At 36.8% G+C, this 22690-nt stretch overlaps 1 protein-coding gene across 1 annotated transcript in view; it reads right to left on the bottom strand.

Moving 5' to 3' along the window:
• KPNA1 (karyopherin subunit alpha 1) overlaps positions 1 to 22690 on the bottom strand; it is a 70919-nt gene that overhangs the window by 19299 nt on the left and 28930 nt on the right. The window contains exons 3-6 of the mRNA XM_060010757.1: positions 12145 to 12252; positions 9058 to 9157; positions 6892 to 6986; positions 70 to 201 (exon numbers count right to left, since the gene is read on the bottom strand). Of these exons, the coding sequence (XP_059866740.1) occupies positions 70 to 201; positions 6892 to 6986; positions 9058 to 9157; positions 12145 to 12252 (435 nt within the window). The remainder of the gene's footprint in view (positions 1 to 69; positions 202 to 6891; positions 6987 to 9057; positions 9158 to 12144; positions 12253 to 22690) is intronic.

The following is a 22690-nucleotide window of genomic DNA, read 5'->3' on the forward strand; positions in this document are numbered from 1 at the left end:
CTGAATATAAGACTGAAGGGAAAAATTGTATTCTTTGACCTGCTTCTCTTTACTTGTTTCAATTTTTACCTGCTCCTGGACATCTTCAAACTCTGAGCTGAGCAACTCTATGAAGATAGGCACAGCTCCTGCCTGAATCACAATCCGGGTCTGAAGAGAATTTCCTGAAGCAATATTTGTCAGTACCCAAGCTGACTCAAACTATAAAGATAAAAATAATTTCATTATCTTATTAGAATTTAATAGCTTGTTTACTTATAACAATAAGGTTTTCTGTGCATGAAGAAAAGAATCTGAGATCATTATTTACACATAATCTATCAGGTAAATACTATATTAATTTTAAATGAAGAATTCCTGAGGAAATAACCTTAGCCTAGAGGAATACTCAGGGTGTCTAAAATTTCAGATCAAGGCAGAGCTGACATGAGACCGTAAGAAGAATGAGGGAGTGCTTCATATACTGACATGGAATGATCTCCCAAGACATAAATGCAGGAAAAAGAAAAACAATGTACATTAATATGGTACCATACTGTATTTTCCAAATAAAAAGGAATATATGCATCAATTTACTTATTGCACAGAATATCTCTTGAAGGAGTCACAATAAACTGTAAATACTTGTCACTTACATAGAGAGCTCGAGGTGAATGGGAAACAAGTATGGGAAGGATAGGCACTTACAGTAAAGCCTTTATGTACCTTTTGGCCTTAAACCATGTTTATTATCTAATAAAAATAAAATTAAATAATTTCTATAAAATGGGCAGGTGAAATGGCGAAAGAATAAAACTGTAAAATGTGTAAAATACAGGCAGAGTGAAAAATACAGGCAGAAGACAACTGAAATGATAAGTAGTCCGAAAGGAGTTAACGGGCATACAACTAACAGAAATGGCAACTTCAGAGCATAAGAGCTTCCAATAAATGAGAAGTCTCCAAACCAAGGCACAGAGGTTAAGACTTTTTTAAAAAGAGCATTCTTAAAGGTTGATAAACTGGTAAACAGTATGAAGGAAATTATGGCCAACAAAAAATACAGCACGTTATTAATTCTACACATCTCTACAGTAACTTGACTCTTTAGCCTAATATGATGAAATCCAAGAATGACCTCTTAAAATCCAAGAATGAACTCTTATATTACAATTGTATTTAGAGTTCTTAATTAAACTTTAGTTTTGTTTCCTTCTCCTGTTCTGTCTTCTATTTAATATTCTTTAATGAAGCACATATGGGGAAGAAAAAAAATTCAGTGACATGCCCCTTGAATGAGAATTCAATAAAAAGTCATCAAAAGATGGAGCTGTGACTCCTTTAAGCTTTGGGGTCAATTGAAAGGCAGGTGTCATATGGAAAACTGAATCATCAATCACTTGGGGTACAGGAAAATGAAAGAAATGGGAAGACAATCTGATTAGCCCAGTCCAAAGCTACATGAATGATAGTAAATTTATAGCAGAAGACACTTAAAGAAGGGATATTCAAAGAAACCTAAAATTTGATATACAGAAGTGAAATAAAGTGGTCTGATATCTAGTTAGGACACTGATATTACAGCAGCAGGGAGGCCAGACTAGGAGCACCACAGTCAAACTTTTTTTTGCCTGATAACTCTTTGCTATAAGAGAAGTTCAGGAGACTTTTAAACACTGAGTATCATAAAATAAAAACTCATATCACCTCTGTAATTAAATTACTACTCAAACCAATGTACAAACCCTTTTCAGTCTGTCTGAATTGAAACTTGACATTTATACAGTACTTTATACTTTCAAAGCATTATTCACATACTCTCAGGTGTTCCTTACAACAACCCAGAGAAGCCTGGCTTTTCTAGTTTATGAATGAGGAAACTATCAGAAAAAGATCCAATGATCACTAATCATTTGAGTAATGCCAGTCAAAGAGAGCTAGATTACAGCCTCCTAATCTAGTAGGCTTATGGCCCCAACCATAGTTTCCTCTCTGAAACACACCTGTAACACTGACAAGAGTCTTCCAATTGCTTGCAGTTTTGGTATCTAGGGCAAGAAATTTCAAATAATGATATGACAGATTATTTAGGGTTATTATTATTTAGGGTATGCTAAAAGGAAAACACAGTTCACCTAAAATGTAGCTTCTTTTGCTTACTAGGAAAATGAACTATGAAGTGGGTACAAAAGCAAACTTTCCTACAAGAAGAAAGGCTCAAAGTTCAACAGAGAGTCATCAGCATCTGAGACCATGTCAAAAAATGAAAACTTTGAGGAAAAGCAACCTGTGAAGAATGAATAAGATCAGCACACATAGCAATCTATATCAAAGAGAAAAAGGTTTGCAGTGAGATTTTGATGCAAAAGAAATGGTGACAATAAACTGAGTAGATAAAGGATATATTAAAGAGTTATCAATGAGAAGAAATTAGAATAATAATTGCTAACAGAAGTCAAACTGCTGTTTGTCTGATGAGGTTTAGCCCCAAAGGTCTCCCAGAAAAAGAGAGATTTCCAGATGCCACTGAAATGAATAAAATGGAGAAGCAAAACAAAATAGAGTGACAATGATTAGGAGAATGGAGAATAAGTAAATAATAGCCAGAACATGAATGGAAGAAACTCGGAAGTTAGGACTTCTCAGCAAAAGAAGAATGTACCAGAGTTATGTTTATCACTAAGAAGTACATAATGATTATAACCTCTGAATGCAAACAAGATTCAAGGTCTCTCTTGGTAAGAATGGAAATCAGGAAGTAGTTTTGCCATTACCAGGGAAAGAAGTAGATGAATAACTATAACCAGAGGGCCAGTGAAAACTCAAATCATATTCATGGATTAATGAAGCATTAAAACACACACACACACACACACACGGCACTGATTACTGTGATGTTTACCTTGTAAAAACTTATCAAGCTCTATTTGTGCAATTTTCTATACCCATGTGTATATGTGTGACATGAGAAGGAGGCGGGAGGAGAGAGAGTGCGAGACAGAAACAGAGAGAGAGGCAGAGAGAAAGAGAGACTGAGAATTCCTCATGAGTATAGACCCCTATTAAAGTCTTGGAAGAAGCAACTTTCAAATGTGTTTAATATGTAAGTATGTTTTAAAAAAACTGGTTGTACTTTGAACTATGTAGTTTCTCTTTCACTGGGTATCGCAGTCTTTATTTTTTTGAGTGGGGTGAACATTTCCGTCTCAGGTCCCAGACCAGATTTTAACATGAAAGAGAGTTGTGAAATGGGAATGTCCAGAGTTGATACCAAAAGCAATTGCATAAAGTTATAACAGAAATGGCCAGAAAAGGTAATTTAAGTAACCATGTAACTCAAGAAAAACTCAGCAACAAGATGAAATGAAAAAAACTTAAGAAATGGTATCACCTGAAGTAGTACCCAAAATTATTATAATCTTTACTCCTCTTTGTTGTTTTAAACTACTATATTCTTAGTGTTCCAAGAATGGCATCATGCAAGGAAACAACCTGTCATGCAGCTGTGATTGCTTACAAATTGTAATTCCACTATTATTTTTCACTGTCCAGAACTTTCTAAATAAGGCTACAACTGAAATCTGAAGGGCACGCTGAAGATTTTGGTATGTTCTCTTTTTCCTTTCTCAATCTCTACCTTCTGGTGCTCAGTTCCTTAAAATAAGGAAAATGAGAATCCAAAACTGAAGTACTTCTGACCTCCTATCAAGTTTCCCACTCCAGGTTGAAGTACGCCTGGTTCCCTTTCTCCATTTGGATCAGGACTCTGTTGCTGGCCACTTTGCCGGTTCCACTCTGGTTCCTAGCAAATGCCAGGCTCACCTGGAGAGCAAGTGAAAAGAGAGGCTCACATCAGAAAAATAAATCCAGATATCAAACTCTGCAGAGAACAGTGCCTGAGTCATCTGAGCAACCTTTTAAGATAGGTAGAGGGATCAATGAAGATGGGGAAAAAACATAGGAAGATGAAGGCTTAACTGCAGTTTACCACATTAAGCTTTTAGTGTGGACAAGAAAGGTAGAAATGGGAAAACTAAACCAATTTAATTCAAATTTACAACTTTAAGAGGAGTATCTGTTTAATGACTGGAACTAGGAAGCAATTTACTTATTTCTAGCTATTTTTATAAGCTTCTATAAGAAGGTTTGGGAATACACCATCTCAGCACTGCAAAGGACAGTACAAAGATGTTGGACCTGGACTCAAAAAAAAACAAACCAAGTGGGCCCAGGGAATACACCATAAGGCAGACCAATCTCATGTCAAGGCTCTCATGTATGGCTGAGGCCTGCATGTCACTGTGTTTGAGAATGCTGTTAGTTAAACGGCAGAGTCGGCTTCCAAAGTCCTAGATTCCACCCATATTCATCTCATTTGAGGGCAAGTGAGTATCTAGGTAGCACTGCCAAAAGCAGGCATTTTTATCTCCCTGGTTTGCAGTATCCCACTGATAAGGAAAGCCAGAAAGAAAGTGAAGAAGCCCTTCACTAGGATTCACAGTTCTTTATGTATGGAATGAAGGGAATAAGTTTGTCCAGTGATTTATTATTGAGTTTAGCTATCATGACTACATATTATTACTCTCTTTCTAGAAGAGAAATGGCAAACACCCCATTCCAAAGACACACTATTCAAACTTCTAATAAGCAGGTAGGAATATCATGGATAACTCACATCCTAGCGCTCTCCAAGAAGACAGAGGAAGGTATACCCTCCAAGCTTCCCAGAGCACGTCTAATTATTTAACAATGAAGTCTCCTGGCTCTAAGGTCTCCATCAATATATTTGCTCCTCCTGCTTCTGGGGTAGTCAAGGGTACCCATTAGTCACACTGGAGAAAGAACACCATATTGTGCTTAAATGCACACAGAAGAAAAGCTGGGGATGATGACCTTTATATAATAAACAGGTTCATTATCTCTAGAGTCTTTGGATCGCTAAGGTGAAAATCACGAGGTGGTCACTTCCAGAGGAATCATTTCTCAATCTTTCAGCCTAATTATTAGTTAGGCTGCACAAGGGTGGAATCTGAGAATTCTGATAGAAGCAAATTAGAGATTTCTGAAGGCTTTCATCTTCAGATGTGTTAAGATACAAACTCTAGGATTACAAAATCAAAAATGATGTAGAATTTACAAGTGTTAGCCAGGAGAGGGCACTGCCTGAGAGAATATACTATGCTCTTTAGGGAATACTGGAGAAGGTGGGGATGGGGAAAGACCAAATTCTCTGACATTTTTCTTTTTAGGACTAGAAAGTTATACCATCTTCCTTTAACACATTAAGGAACTGGACCTCTGCAACCACCTACTAAAAACTGCTAAGTCCAGACGTAAATTTAATATCTCTGAATTACTCTCATTGTCAGAGGCAGGATAGAAACATACTTCCACATGAACAAAATGATAAATTTTCCCTACCTCCCTCTTCCTACAAAGCTTTTCAAATGATAAACTGCAGTAAGGCTCTTCATTTGGTCCCTCTGGTTCTCTTGACAGGTTGCTTAAGGGGCTCAGGCTCTGTTCTCTGCAGTCTTGGTTGTCTGGATTTCCTTTTTTTCTGAGAAAAGTCCTCTTTCTTTGCTCTCTAGGTGAACCTGATTATTTTCCAGGTGTCTGGTGATCCTGGCCTTAGATGGGGACCAGAATTACAATCCAGGAAGCAGCCAACAAAACAGAATCTTAATTCAAATGAACTTGGGGATTAGTAAATGTCAAACTGGAGAAGAAAAACTGATGGGACACTGAAGTACTCTACCTTTTCTGGACTTCCTGTTTTTCCTCTGGAAGGAACTCATCACCGCAACAAAGAGAGTAAAAGAGAGAGAAGGATGGGATGGGAGGAAAGGAGAGAAAATATCAAGACAAAGCATCAAGTCTTATGAATTATCAATAATGCTCTGGACAGTAAGGAACCTGGGGAGAGGAGCTGTTACTTATACTTATAAAGATGCCCCAGTCCTTATTACACCCTTAGAGTAAGGCAAAGGTAAACATGGCGGTGAAAGTTATCTTTATGATTAACTTGTTATTAGCAAATATTTACTTGGAAAAATAACCCCATTTTGTAATCTATGTAGGACCTAACCAATCTTTATAGTTACAGAATCTTTCTAAAGGGCCTGAGCCACTCAGATTAGATCCTACAAGTGAGAATTTAGGAATTACAGGTATTTGTTAAAGAATAACTCAGAAATTGATTCAGTTGGTTACTCCAAGGAAGTCTAGCTACTGAATTACTTAATTACTAGTTTACTTAAGATCCAACTTTATTCAGGAACAATATAGTATTTTTAAATTTCTAGATAACTCCCAAGATGAGAGTCAGTTGATAGTTGGTTCTTTTTGCTGTAAAAATTATCTAATCCAGAAGCTGTAGAATTTTCTCTTGGAACCCCTATACAACAGTACTAATACAGTAAACTAACATAGGAGAAAGCACACACATTCCCAACAAGGCTACATCCTTGTCAGCTCTTTTGGGGTGGGGCCAGGGGTGCAGGGGAAGGATTAATTAGTACCAGGTTTGGGGATCAGTGAGTCTCTGATCTAGCCCATGTTACACAGCCCTGAGAAACCCAACAAGTACAATCTAAAAATCCTTCAGAACCAGATTTTACATAGTCCACACTTAGGTCCTTATAATGGCTCCTCTACTGCAAACAATTCCCTACCAGGTAAGTATGATCCATAGTCATCATAAAATAAAAAGTAACAAGAATTTTAAAGAGTAAAACCAAGAGCCTGGATGTTAACAAAGCTATCAAAGCAGCTTGCAATGTGGTTGTCAGGAACATCAGTATCAAAAAACTAACCCTTCATATAGATTAAAATAAGTAACAAATCTGAATACAAAATGTAACTCTGTAAAGGGAATTAAGATATGAGGCAAGAAATGAAAATGGTCCGCACCTGCAATGTACAATTCTCTTTTCGTTTGAGGAACTCCACAAACCTGGCCACTACTCCTGGTGTGCTGATGACTTCATCAATAGGAGGATTAGGTTCTGTCTCCCCATAAAAATAAAAGGAAAGAAGAAAAATAATCCTTTGATTTCAAGGCAAGGACTTTATAAAGCTCAAACTTACTTCATAATATCCCTCCCTCCATTTTTAGCATCTCTTTCATATTGTAAATCCAAAACAGAAAAAAAAATGTAAAACTGAGTTCAGTCACTTTGAGACTAGGGTAGCTTAAAAGGTTTCATAATAAGGGAAGCCTTAACATGGAAATATGATGGGCAGAATTCTTAAAATTACTGCCTCTACTATTTTAGAAAACTTAGAAAGTATGGGGAAAAACATCAAAAGACAACCACTGTTATTATTTTGGTATACTTCCTTCTAACCCTTTTTCTGTGTATGGGTTTTAAGTCTCTCTTTTTTATTTAACATAAATTGTCCGAAGAAACTGGATTAGGAGATTCTGTGCTTGCAGGATCTAATTTTACTGCTGTAGTGATAAGCAGGAGTCAGCAGAAATTCACTAAGAATGACTTGCCAAATTAATCTTTTTCATTTATGACAATAGAGTATCTTATAAATAAAATCATTCAATAGAAACTTGTTGGACAAATAGATTAGAAATGTCCTAAACGATTAGCATTGTAATTTCAGCAAGACATTTGACAAAGTTTTTGATGACATTCATGTAGCTACGCAAGAAAAATGGCAGCTGGATTACAGTACTACTAGGGACTCTTAGCTAAGTCAATGGCCTGTACTGGGAAGGGATGACTAATGGTTCAATGTTAATTTGCAGCAAGCTCTAACGACATGTTCTTTGCCTGGTTCAACATTTTTATCAACCATTCGTATAAACACAACAAATAAATTTGATGATGACAATAAAAATGAAGTAGTTAACGTGCTAGATTACAGAAACAACTTATAGAAAGAATAACAATAAGCCTAAAATGGCAATAAAACAGCAGGGATAAAGCAAAATTCAGCTTTTAGATTTTTTTAAAGCAATTTTTAAAAATCCACATGACTTCACAGACGAAACCTCAAAACAGTTCATAAAGAAAAGTACTAGGGAGTATAGATCGCTGAAAATGCAATGAAACATTACTATGCCATGACTACCAAAATAAACCAAAATAAATGATGCTAGCCTGGAGTACATTATTGGAATGTATAGTTTCAGGACAATGAAGGCAATCTCCCACCACATCTTAGAGTAATAAGAATGCATCTGGAGTACTGTATTCTAATTATCACATTTTAAGAGGAATGGCTGGCAAACTAGAATACATGCAGGAAAGTAGCAGAGTGTTGAAAGACCTTGGAAAACCACATTATCTGAGAAACCCATCTCAGCATGCTGAAAAGAGATAAGACATTTTTAGAAGGGTGGGGACGGTAATATGATAATGGCCTTCAGCTATTTTTAACAGGTTGTCATCCAAAAAGCAATTACTTTTTGCTCTGGTAGTAGGTTTTCTTTCCAGTTAACCTCAAGGGATATATTAATTTATCACTGATGACTCCAAACAACCATAACTTATTATGCGGGGGAGGGGGTGGTTAACTGTTTTAATGCTGATTTACTATCAACATTTTAATATGGCTCAGAGTTCCAGAGTTCTCACTTGCCCAGATAACAAGAAGTATCATATCCCATTCTACCCTAATTATACACACACGCACACCAAAAAGGTAGTTATCCTGTCCACCAATAAATCCATACTTAAATTTCAGCGATAAACTGCTAACATTAGAATCAACAATCACTACTCTTTCAAGTGATAGTTTAAGTTTTTCTTAAAAAAGAGTGGAATTTCTCAATTTGAATTAACATGAAATACTGCTACTGTTCTTATCACTTTAAGATCTTTTATAAGATACCTCAGAAATGAAAATAATGCTGCCTTCTGGTCCTGGTAAGATCACACAAATAAAAAAGGAAATTCAAAAATTAGCCATGGCTCATAATATACCTATGTCTGTATGTGTCCTTTTATTCTGTTGATAGAGATACTCCAAAGCAAGTTATCTGTAGTGTGAAAAACAGATTATGGGAAAGTAATACTTTGTAAATAAATGAAAAATATACTTAACATATTCAGAACTCACCTTTTGAAAGCAGTTTTCTGAATTTCTGTGTTGCTGAAAGCTGTTGCTCTGGGCTATTGGAAAATATCATTTCAATCATGTCAGAAGTAATAACACCACCCTGGAATCACAAACAAAAAACAAATATAATAAAATTTTAACTTAAATTCAAAGGAAAACAAAGAGTACAAATTACGGCCAAGTTACTGAGTTAATTATATTTATCTACAAGAGTTACACAACGGTAGGATAATCTTTGCATATATAAATGTATGAGATGATTAATAATGTGATGAAGCCAAAAATCTTTGTCTATCATTAAAAAGCTCACAACCGTGAGAAAGTAATGTTAGTAGTAAACACTAAGACAAGGTGTTTATTATTCTTCCTCTCCTGCTCATCACATGGCTGGCTGCTCCTTGTCATTCAGATTAAATGTTAAATTATAAAAGAAGGCTTTTCCTGACCTTCAAATCTAAAGCAGCTACTCTATCTCTGTGATCACATCACTCTTATTTTAATCCTATGCCCAGCCCTTTTCAGTTATCAGTTATTCTTCTTAGTTATCTGTTTATTGCTTAGGTTCCCCCAGTATACTGTAACCTCCATGAAAGCAAAACACCCTGTCTATCTTACCACTACATCCCTGATGGGTGGCATACTTTAGACGTTCAACAAATATTTACTGAATGAGTATAGAGTAGTCTTATATGAATCACAGATTCTAGCCACTGTCAAATTCAACAGCTGACTCTTAAATTTATTTAAAATTTCTATTTTCTTGCCTTATTAAAACTTTTCAGTTTCCCACTAGTTTCTTGCTTTACTAGCACTTTCCCATTTCCCACTACAAGCCATCCTCAGCATTAGTGGTTAAACTTTCTTCTCAGGATCATTTGTCACAATGAAATAAAGTTCTTATCATTTCATGAAGGGTAACAGTCAACAAGATAAACTGTGAAGAAAGCTGCACTGAGTTGTACATGCAAGGTGGTTGGTAAGCAATACCTAACACTTAAGAATAACCCATGGGGAGAATGAAGCATTCTGCTCTTACAAGTCAGAAAAGTAACTACTTTGAAACTTGTAAGTCTGATTCCTGAATAAGCAAAAGTACCTGTATGATTTTGCTATGATTATATTTCCACATATATCTTTGTTTTCTTCTCTCTCTTATCCCCTTATCATATAACATAAGATGTATTGACTTTACATTCATAGTATTTAAATATTGTTAACTTCACATCAGAGTATTTAAGTTACAGGATATCCAAGAGAGAAGTAAGTATCACCCAAGGACTTTTCCCCTTCTGGGGAAAAGGTTAGTGCATTTTCAGCTGCATGCAGGATAGCTGTATCATGTTACAAGGAGGTATGACCTTGTCATTGTCTTTATCTGAGACTCAGTATGGTTTAAGGAGTTGGGTATGGATGCCACAATGACAAGGAATACACTGGGACAGTTAATTTTATGTGTCAACTTGGTTAGGTTATGGTACCCAGTTGTTTGGACAAACACCAATCTAGATGTTACTGTGAAAGTACTTTTTAGGTGTGATTAACATTTAAATCAGTACACCCGAGTAAAGCACATTATCCTCCAAAATATGGGTAGGCTTCATTCAATCAGTTGAAGAGCAAAGACTGAAGTTTCTTGAAGAAGGAAATCAACCTCAAAACTACAATATCGGGACTTCCCTGGTGGTCCAATGGTTAAGAATCCACCTTCCAATGCAGGGAATGCAGATTCAATCCCTGGTCGGGGAACTAAGATCCCAAATGCTGCGGGGCAACTAAGCCTGCATGCCACAACGAGAGAAGCCCGCACACTACAGCGAAGAAGAACCTGCATGCCACAACAAAGACCCAGCGTGGCAAAAAAAAAAAACAAAAAACCTATAATATCAACTCTTACCTGAATTTCCAACCTCCTGGCTTACCCTACATATTTCAGACTTAACAGGTCCAACAATTGCATGAGCCAATTCCTTAAAATCAAACAACTGGTGGATCAATCTCTCTCTCTCTTCCTCTCCCCCCACCCCCAAATTGGTTCTGTTTCCTCTGTAGAACCCTGAGTAATACAGTCCACAAAATACTTCATAATCATTTAACGTCCACTTTAAAAAAAAAAGAGAGAGAGAGAAAAAACTCTTCAACTTCCTGAAGAGCCTAGAAGAGTTCACAAAATAATAGTGTTGGCAATAACGTCTACATAGATTCCAAAGCAATTTAAACTGCTCTAATTCCAAAAGAAAGCTCGTCCATAAAAACTGGATATCTATGAAGTAAAAAAAGAGAAAAAAATCTATAAAATACTGTGAATATGCTACTATTTGCCAAAAAAAAGAGAGGGGTTTTTCTCAAAAGGAATAATAAGAATCTACTAACAGTGGTTGCCAGTGGGGAAAGAAACTGGGTGACTAAGGCAGCAGAAAAAGATTTTTCTTTTTTTGAAAACCATGTATATATATGAACTATTAAAACATATACAATTGATCAAAATAAACTGGAAATCTAGACAGGGGTGATCCATATAAATAAAGCATAATTTTTATCTGTTTATGCAACCTCAAGAAAGTTACAAAATGGGTTACAATAGAAAATTCTTGTGATGTGGAATCAGTTTTTAAAATCATATGAATATGTCCAATTTTGTACTTGGAATGAGTAACAAATTGGGATTTCCTTTAAAGTATTGCTTATTATCAACTTTTAAGGAATAATTTTATAATTATCCTTTTAAGTTTTAATAGCTGAATTGATCTCATAATTAGTTAATTCTGTTTAACTGCATGTTATTCAAAATATAATAAACATTTATGAACCACGAGTTTACAGATATAGTTTCCTTTTAAAACTGAAATGCCAAGTACTTTTCATAGCCATCTAACCTTTTTTTTTGTTTGGCTGCACCACACAACTTGCAGGCTCTCAGTTCCCCAGCCAGGGATTGAACATGGGCCACTGCAGTGAAAGCCCAGAATCCTCATCACTAGGCCACCAGGGAACTCCCCTAACCTTTTTATTTTAAACTCCAAAAAAGATCTAACCTCATATCTTCATCAGAAAAAGAGTAAAAAGAGGTTCTTTCATTATCCCACTTACTGGTGCCATCTCCATGTTATTAATCTGAGCCTCATGGAAGCCTCCATCTGACATAACTTCTTCTTCTGTTTCTTCTTCTGCTGTAGCAACATTTCTTCGCTTGAATAACTGAAAAATAAAAGTCTGTTACTAAAATAATTCTAACACAAGGTAGTTCAACATCCAAACACTAGGCACCCCACTTTTAAAAAAGCAATAAGGATGGAGCTTTTTGAAAATCATTTTTAAAATTCTAACATTTGTGCCACCTTCAACCCTTCCTGATGAGGAACTACTTCAGAATTCTCCAGTCTTATAATCTAATGCAATTAAGTATCACAACATACTATCACCAACCCTTGATGAGGTAAAACTTACTAAGAGAGGCCTGACACTACATGACATATAAAAAAAACACATAAGGTTGAAAAAGGAGCTGAGGCATGCTTGGTCATTTCCCTCTTCACTACTGAAGTAGGTGATAGGATAGTCTTACCAATACATCAGGGGAAATGGGATAAAAATGTTGTTAGAATGACTTAATACCTCCCTCATAACCCTAAAGGACAGTGGATCAAGGCTTCCTGACCTTCCCAACCTGTCCACAACCAATGATGACAAATGACCTCTGCTTGAACACTACTTTTAAAGCACCCATTAATTTGTGCAGGCAAAGGAGAATAGTTCTCGCTAATGGCAACTCACTAAGATGCCTTCCGTTACATCCTAGGCAGTACACTTATTCATTAAGCCATGACAGAGTAATAATAACTTATCCTCTCACCCTATATGACTAAAAAAAGCAGACGAAATCCCTAAAATCATAGGTTTCAGACATCGGACAACAGACAACAGAGGCAGTGATCCTTCAGAAGAAAAGAAACAAGGTTAGTCCTACAATTGCCTGGATGGAGTTTCCAGCCTGCAGCACAGGTAGGGTGAACCTAAACAGGGTCTAGAAGCCCCCTCAAGTGAGGAGACAGCATTCAGAACTGATGAGGCCAAGACACCTAGAATCTACAAGGCAGAGTACTGAAGACAAGCGATCAACACAGAACTCCAAAAATCTGTGAAAGGTTCCCCTTAAGTCTTTACTGGCTTAGTACTAACAAGCGCAGGTGTGTGATGAAAAGGTCCAAAGCTGGAAAAGAAACTGCCTTCAAGGAGCATGCAGAACAATTCTGAAGGTCACACAGGTCAAGCAATCATTCATGTTTCACCTAGCTGTTAATTGAAAAGACCTCCCAATATATGGGGCACTAAGGAGAATACTCAGAAGGGTATTGACTCAGTAGTGAGATAAATTAGTCCCAGATTAAAGACTGTTCTGGTCCAGCCCAATGAAACATAAAAGCAAACTGGTTTCAAGTAACTTAACTACATCCAATGATAAATTCAGAATTACACATATTAAAAGAATACAAAAAACTCCGACAAAGGAGGTGAAATTTACAATGCTCGGCATTCAATCAATAACTAATAAGCATGCAAAAGAAGTAAGAAAAGACCACCCACGAGGAAAAGAAAAAGCAATCATATCAATCAAAATCACCTATAAACGGAACATGGAAGAACTGGACAAGGAATTAAAATAGCTGTTATAAATATATTTCATGTATTCAAAAGTAGAAGAAAGTATAACCATGAGAAGGAGATAGGAATACATGAAAAAAAAAGGCAAATCAAACACCTAGATATAAAAAGTACAATTTTTCAAATGAAAAGTATGCTGGAGGTGATTAACGTCAGATTAGATATTGTAGAAGAAAAGATTAGTGAATTTAAGGCCATCACAAAATAAAAGGGATGGAAAAAAGGCTGAGAAAATATGTACAAAACATAAGTCAGCTGTGGGACATCAAGTGGCCTACTACACACATGCATTGGAGCCCCAAGGATGGGGGTAGGGAAATGTATTTGGAAAATTAATGGTCAAAACTTTTCCAAATCTGTGAAAAATACAAACCACAAATCCAAAATCTCAAAGAACTCCAGGAAGAAATATGAAGGAAACATGATAGGACATTATATCAATGTTTAAAATCAGGAATAAAAAGATAAAATAAAAGATAAAGCAGCCAAAGGAAAAAAGACATCTTACATGCATGCAGGGAAACCAAAGGTAAGACTGACAGCAGACTTGCTGCTGGAAACAATGCAAACCAGAGAGTGTGGATCAAACACAGTTAAAGTATCACAAGTGACCGCTGGGATAGCCACTATAGAAGTTCCTCAAAAAACGAAAAAAGAATGAAATTCTGCCATTTGCAACAACATGGATGGACCTAGAGAGTACTATGCTCAGTGAAATAAGTCAGACAGAAAAAGACAACAACAGATACTCTGTGTTATCACTTACATGTGAAATCTAAAACATAAAACAAACAATTGTAGATAACAAAGGAGAAACAGACTCACAGATATAGAGAACAAACTAGTGGTTATCAATAGGCAGATGGAAGGGGAGAGGGATGAGATAGGGGTATGGGATTAAGAGACACAAACTATCAATAGTATGTATAAAATAAATAAGCAACAAGGATATATTGTACAGTACAGGGAAACATAGCCATCATTTTATAATAACTTTAAATGGAGTATAATCTATAAAAATATTGAATCACTATGTTGTACACCTGCAACTAATATAATACTGTAAATCAACCATAGTACTATTATAAAAAAAAAGAAATCCAAAAAAAAAGGGGAGGGGCTTCCCTGGTGGCGCAGTGGTTGAGAGTCCGCCTGCCGATGCAGGGGACATGGGTTCGTGCCCCGGTCTGGGAAGATCCCACATGCCACAGAGTGGCTGGGCCCGTGAGCCATGGCCGTTGAGCCTGTGCATCCGGAGCCTGTGCTACGCAACGGGAGAGGCCACAACAGTGAGAGGCCTGCGTACCGCAAAAAAAAAAGGAGGGGAGAGAAACTGTTAAAAATGGAAGTAAAATACTTTTTTCAGCAATGCAAAAGAATTCATCACCAACAGATCAGCTCTGTGAGGAAATGTTAAAGGATGTTCTTCAGACATAAGGAAAATGATACCAGATGAAATACAGATCTAAAAAAAGAATGACAAACACCCAGGAATTCCCTGGCAATCCAGCGGTTGGGACTCTGTGTTTTCACTGCTGAGGGCATGGGTTCAATCCCTGGTCGGGGAACTAAGATCCCAAAAGCCGCAAGGCACAGCCTAAAAAATAAAGTTTAAAAGAAAGAAAAAAAGAAAAGAAATGACAAACACCAGAAATCGTTAAAAGGTAGTGAAATTGGACTTCCCTGGTGGCACAGTGGTTAAGAATCCACCCGTCAACGCAGGGGACACGGGTTCGAGCCCTGGTCCGGGAAGATCCCACATGCCGTAGAGCAACTAAGCCCATGCGCCACAACTACTGAGCCTGCGCTCTAGAGCCCATAAGCCACAACTACTGAGCCTACATGCCACAACTACTGACGTCTGTGCGCCTAGAGTCTGTGCTCCTCAACAAGAGAAGCCACTGCAGTAAGAAGCCCACACATGGCAATGAAGAGCAGTCCCCGCTCGCCGCAACTAGAGAAAGCCCGCGTGCAGCAACAAAGACCTAATGCTGCCAAAAATAAATAAATAAATAAATTCTATAAAACATTCAAAATAAAGATTAAAAAAGAAGAAGCCAGACAAACAAGAATGCACACTGTATAATTTCATTTATGCAAACTAACGAGTGGTGACAGAAACAGATCAGAAGTGGCTTGGAGATAGGATGAGAGGGGTAGAGAAAAGGTACCATAAAGGTGTACCAGAAAAGTCTGGGGAGATAAACATATTCACTATCTTAATTATGGTGATAGTTTCACAGATATATATATACACACATGTTCAAACTCATCAAATTGTGCACTTCATTGTATGTCAACTACATTGACATATATCAATGCCATATTGACACTGTCAATAACGTATGACATATTGTATACCACAAAGATTTTTTTTTTAGTTAGAAAAGAGTAATAGCTGAAATAAATTTAAATACTTCTATTATGTTAAACACTATGAGTTTCTAATAATTTTTTTAATTATTTATTTATTTTTAGGTGCGCCAAGGGCATGTCATGCGGGATCTTAGTTCCCTGACCAGGGATTGAACCCATGTCCCCTACAGTGGAAGCATGGCGTCTTAATCACTGGACCACCAGGGAAGTCCCCTGATAATGTCTTAATACACACTCACCCTTTACTGCTCCCCTTGGAGGATGCTAAGGAACCAACTCATTATTTTGAAAACAAAGGGAGAGAATCAAGTATTTCTCTTTCCTATATGATTAGTAATTCAGGAAAACAAAAAACTTGTTGAGGAAAAGCTCCTCTTTAGAGTGACCTGCTAGTTAATAAAAGCAGAAGGAATGATAAAATGATCACTGCAACTCCTGGTAAAGTAATGGATCTAGGCAATGACCATCAAAGGTTACTAAGCTTGAGGTGAAAAACTGATGGGTGTTGACTAGAGGCTTGATATTAAGGAACTGTTAACTTTTTAAGGTATGATAACACAGGCATGACTTGGAGATATCGCAGGTTGAGTTCCAGACCACCACAATGAAGTGAGTCACACAAATTTTTTGGTTTCCCAGTGCATGTAAAAGTTATGTTTACACTATACTGCAGTATATTATAGGAAGTGCCCAAAAACATTATGCCTAAAAAATATAATGTATATCTTAATGTAAAAATACTTTATTGCTGGGGCTTCCCTGGCGGTCCAGTGGTTAAGACTCTGTGCTTCCAATGCACGGGGCACGGGTTCGGTCCCTGGTCAGGGGAACTAAAAGATCCTGCGTGCTGTGCAGTGCGGCCGAAATAAAACAAAACAAAACAAAACTTTATTGCAAAAAAATGTTAACCATCACTTGAGCCTTCAGCGAGTCATAATCTTTTTCCAATATCAAAAAAAAGTAACATCACTGATTACAGATCACCATAACAAATACAATTATAATGAAAAACTTTGAAACGTGAGAACTACCAAAACGTGACATAGAGGTACGAACTGAGCGACTGCTATTAGAAAAATGATGCCAACACACTTGATGCAGGGCTGCCACAAACTTTCAATTTATTAAACACATACACACACACAATATCTGTGAAGCATGATAAAGCAAAGTGCAATAAAACAAGGTATGCCTGTACTACTCTGGTAAGCCTTTATCTTTCAGAGATACATACTGAAGTATTTATAAATGAAATAATTTGATGTCTGGGATTTACTTCAAAGTAATTCAGGGCATTATTTAACTTCTGTCTAAAGCAGCGGTCCCCAACCTTTTTGGCACCAGGGACCGAAGACAATTTTTCCACGGACTGGGGCGGGGGGACAATGGTTCAGGTGGTAATGCAAGCAACGGGGAGCGGTAGGGAGTGGCAGATGAAGCTTCGCTCGCTCGCTCACTCGCTCACTCGCCCACCACTCACCTCCTGTGTGGCCTGGTTCCTAACAGGCCACGGACCGGTATCAGTCTGCAGCCCAGGGGTTGGGGACCCCTGGTCTAAAGGACACCCTCCAACATTGCTTGTAGTACAGATCTGGTAGTGATGAATTTTTTCAGTTTTTGTATGCCTGAACACAGCTTTGTTTCACCATAGTTTTTGAAAAATATTTTTGCCAGCTACAGAATTTAAAGTTGACAGTTTCTTTCTTTGAGTAATTTAAAGATGTTTTTCTGCTGTCTTCTGGCTTGCATTATACACTATTAATGAGAAATCTGATGTCAACTTTATCTTTGTTCTTCTTTATATAACACGACTGTTTTCTCTGGATGTTCTTAAGACTTTCTCTTTATGACTGGTTATAAGTAGTTTGGCTATACCATGCCATAGTGTAGTTTTCTTCATGTCTTTTGTGGCTGGAATTCACTGAGTTTCTTGGATCAGTGGGTTTATAGTTTTCAATAATTATGAAAAGTTTTTAGCCATTATTTCTTCAAACATTTTTTTCTCTTCCACCCTCTCTCCTCTCCTTCAGGGACCCAAACCATGTATTAGGTTTCTTATAAGTTGTCCCATCACTCACTGATGTCTGCTCTTCCGTGTGTATGCGCGCATGTGCATGCGTGCACACGCGTGTATTCTTCTACCTCTCTTTTTCATTTTGGATAGTTTCTAGTCTTATCCCTTGAAGTTCATTAATCTTCTCTTCTGCAATTTCCAATTTACCACTGATCCTATCTGTGTATTTTTGTTCTGACATCGTAGTTTTTCTCTAGAAGTTCAATTTGAGTCATTTTTCTATCTTCTATGCCTCTACTTAATGTTTTGAACATAGTACAGTTACTTGACTGTTCTCCTGATTAATGATCATGTTCTCCTACTTCTTTGTACACCTGGTAATCTTTGTTTGGATGCCAGACATTGTCAATTTGACTTAGTTGGGTACTGGATATTTTTGTATTCCTATAAATTTTCTTGGGCGTTGTTCTGATATGTAGCTAAGTAATATGGAAACAGTGTGATCTTCTTGGATCTTGCTTTTATGATTTGCTAGGTAGGTCTGAAGCAGTACTAAGTCTATGGCTAATTAATCTCCACTACTGAGGCAAGACTCTCTTGAATACCTAATGCCCCAAGTATTATTCCAGTCTGGTTAGGGGAACAGGCACTATTCTTAGCCCTGTGCAAGTGCCAGGCACTGTTCCCTCTAATCCATTTGGGTATTTCTCCAGCCTTGGGTAGTTTCCTCAAACATATGTGATCAGTACATGCTGAATATTCAAGGAAATCCTTTGAAGATCTCCAGTTCTCTATGTATAAAGGTCTGTCCTTTCTGGTATTCCATCCTATGAACTCCATTTGTTTTGGTGTCCCAGGACTCAGCTCTGTCTCCACTCAGGCAATCTATGGGCTCTGCCTTAGTTCCCCTTCCCTGTGTTGAAACTTGGAAACTCTCAGGCAGCAAGCTGAGGCAAGTTGTAGAGCTCACCTCATTTGTTTCCCATCTCTAGAGATTACTGTCATTGAATGCTTGATGTCTGTTTTCCTGTTTTGTTTTGCTTTTAATTGAGGTATAGCTGATTCACAATATTGTATTATTTTCAGGTGTATAGCGAAGTGATTTAAACATAGATCATTTTCCATTATAGGTTATTACAAGATACCGAATGTTGTTCCTTGTGTTATACAGTAAATTCTTGTTGCTTATCTATTTTATGTATAGTAGTTTGTGAAACCGATACTTCTAATTTATCCCTCCCCTACCTCTCTTTCCCCTTTGGTGACCGTAAGTTTGTTTTCTATGTCTGAGTCTATTTCTCTTTTGTATATAGATTCATTTGGATTATATTTTAGATTTCACATAAGTGGTATCATATATTTGTCTTTTTTTTCTGTCTGATTTACTCCACTTAACTATGATTTTCTACAGGTCCATCCATGTTCCCGCAAATGGCAATATTTCATTCTTTTTATGGCTGACTAATATTCCATTGTGCGCGCACGCACGCGCGTGTGTATGTGTGTGCATGCGTATGTGACCATCTGTATGTCTTCTTCAGAGAAATGTCTATTTAAGTCTTCTGCCCATTTTTTGATTGGGGTTTTTTTGGGGTTTTTTTGATGTTGAGCTGTATGAGCTGTTTATATATTTTGGAAATTAAGCCCTTGTTGGTCACATCGTTTGCAAATATTTTCTCCCATTATGTAGGCTGTCTTTTTTTGTTGTTCATGGTTTCCTTTGCCATGCAAAAGCTTCTAAGTTTGATTAGGTCCCATTTATTTCTGCTTTTCTTTCTTTTGCTTTGGGAGACTGACCTAAGAAAACATTGGTATGATTTATATCAGAGAATGTTTTGTCTATGTTCTCTTCTAGGAGTTTTATGGTATCATGTCTTATATGTAAGTCTTTAAGCCATTGTGAGTTTACTTTTGTATATGGTGTGAGGGACTGTTCTAACTTCACTGATTTATCAATACATGAGGCTGTCCAGCTTTCCCAACACCACTTGTTGAACAGAATTTCTTTTCTCCATTGTATATTCTTGCCTCCTTTGTCAAAGATTAATTTACCCTAGGTGTGTTGGTTTACTTCTGGGCTCTCTATTCTCTATTTATCCATGCCCATTTTTGTGCCAACACCACACTGCTTTGATTAGCTTTGTAGTACTGTGTAAAGTCTGGGAGGGTTATGCCTCCAGCTTTGTGTTTTTTCCTCAGGATTGCTTTGGCAATTCTGGGTCTTTTATGGTTCCATATAAATTTTAAGATTTCTAGTTCTGTGAAAAATGTCATGGGTAATTTGATATGGATCTCATTAAATCTGTAGATTGCTTTGGGTAGTATGGCCATTTTAACTATACTAATTCTTCCAATCCAAGAGCATGGGATATCTTTCCATTTCATTGAATCGTCTTCAATTTCCTTCGTCAATGTTTTATAGTTCTCAAGGTATACGTCTTTCACCTCCTTGGTCAGGTTTATTCCTAGGTTTTTTTTTTTTTTTTGGACACTATTTTAAAAGAGATTGTTTTTTTACTCTCTTTCTGATATTGCGTTGTTAGTGCAATGAAATGCCAACAGATTTCTGTATATTAATCCTGTATTCTGCTACCTTGCTGAATTCATTTATTCTAAAAGTTTTTGTGTGGAGTTTTTAGGGTTTTCTATATAGAGTATATCATATATCATCTGCATATAATGACAGTTTTACCTCTTCCCGTCCAATCTGGATACCTTTTATTTCTTTTTCTTGTCTGACTGATGTGGCTAGGACTATATATAATGAATCCCTAGTGATATTACCAATTCAAATTTATGTAACTTCTTTGACTTTACATTTCCATATTTTAAGCTAAAAAAATCCAGGTTCCTAGTATTAAATACATAAATACTTATTTGCTCTGTTTATATATAAGAATATATAGTTTCAGAATAAATATCAATCCTATATGATTACAAAAAGCAGTTAAAGATTTGTTTATACTTTTTTGTCCTTACGATATATCCCAATATAGATAATTAATCATATTGCCATATTTTAAAGTTTATTAAATAACTCCTTTCTATGTAGTTTAACCACAACAAGCATGATACACAGTAAGCGTCCTTTAATTACTTTTATTTTTAAGGATAGCCTCCCTCATGTTGATTTAGTTTTGTTTTACAATTACTTAAAACATTTACATGACTCAAAAATCAAACCTAATCACTAAAATTATATCTACTGGTAATGCAAAATTTATATTCACAGGCAGGGTCCTTAATATGGTATGATGGAATTCAAAATCAAAAACACAATACTATTTACATCACAAGGATGACAAGAAAAGAAGTTAAGAAATTACCTAAGACTACAGCTATGCAACAAGCCCACAGGATAAACAATACCGACTGGAGCAAGAGGACAACAAATATAAGATGAAGGCCTCTAGAGTAAAGAAATAGAACTGAAATTATCTGAGAAGTTTAACCAAGTAGAAAATCAGACAAAAATAATTTAAAAGAACTGTAGGAAAGAGAAGACAGCCAGGAATTAGAAGAAAGCCAAGCAGTTAAAAAATGAGACAATTAACCCCAGGAAAAAACAAAGTATTAAGAAAGGAAATGTAGGGCTTCCCTGGTGGCGCAGTGGTTGAGAGTCCACCTGCCGATGCAGGGGACACGGGTTCGTGCCCCAGTCCGGGAAGATCCCACATGCCACAGAGTGGCTGGGCCCGTGAGCCATGGCCGCTGAGCCTGCACGTCCGGAGCCTGTGCTCCGCAATGGGAGAGACCACAACAGTGAGAGGCCCGCGTACCACAAAAAAAAAAAAAAAAGAAAGAAAGGAAATGTAACCACAGTATACTATTCAGCTCAGCAGTGAATTCTTACATATTGTAATATAACTCTACACTAGGAAGATACACAGGTAAGGGAAAGAGTGGTTTAAGAGCTTAAATCCTCACCTACTATAACAGAACATCAATAGATAATACTTTAAATTGATAAAGACATACAGTAACATACACATATTACTCAGAAATGTAGCAGTATAAACCACGTTGAATAGCTGAGAGGTTGAAAGTGGTTTACTTGGGAATGAGACCAAGAACACTGCTGGTTTGGTTTCAAGTATTTTAGGACTATTTAATTTTTTCAACTATGTACACGTATTATTCAGAGAAAAATAGGTTGGTTTGTTTTCATCTGCTTCTTTGACCAGTTTTATTAAGAAATAATTGACATACATCACTATATAAGTTCAAGGTATACAGCATGATGGTGTGATTTACGTATATTATGAAGTGACTACCACAACAGGTTCAGCTAACATTCATCTTCTCATATAGATACAATAGAAAGAAAGAAAAAAATTATTCATCTTTCCTATATATCATACACCAGTGTTAGCTACAGTCATGTTGTACATTACCTCCCTCATACTTATTTATCTTATAACTGGAAGTTTGTACCTTTGGACCACCTTCCTCCAATTCTCCCTTCCCCAGTCATCCACCTCTGATAACAAGTCTGATCTCTTTTTCTATGAGTTTGGGTATTATTGTTTTTTGTTTTTAGATTCCACATATAAGCATGTGTCTTTCCCTGTCTGGCTTATCTCA

The sequence above is a fragment of the Delphinus delphis genome, chromosome 4 (genome assembly GCF_949987515.2).
Source record: "Delphinus delphis chromosome 4, mDelDel1.2, whole genome shotgun sequence".
Taxonomy (NCBI): Eukaryota; Metazoa; Chordata; class Mammalia; order Artiodactyla; family Delphinidae; genus Delphinus; species Delphinus delphis.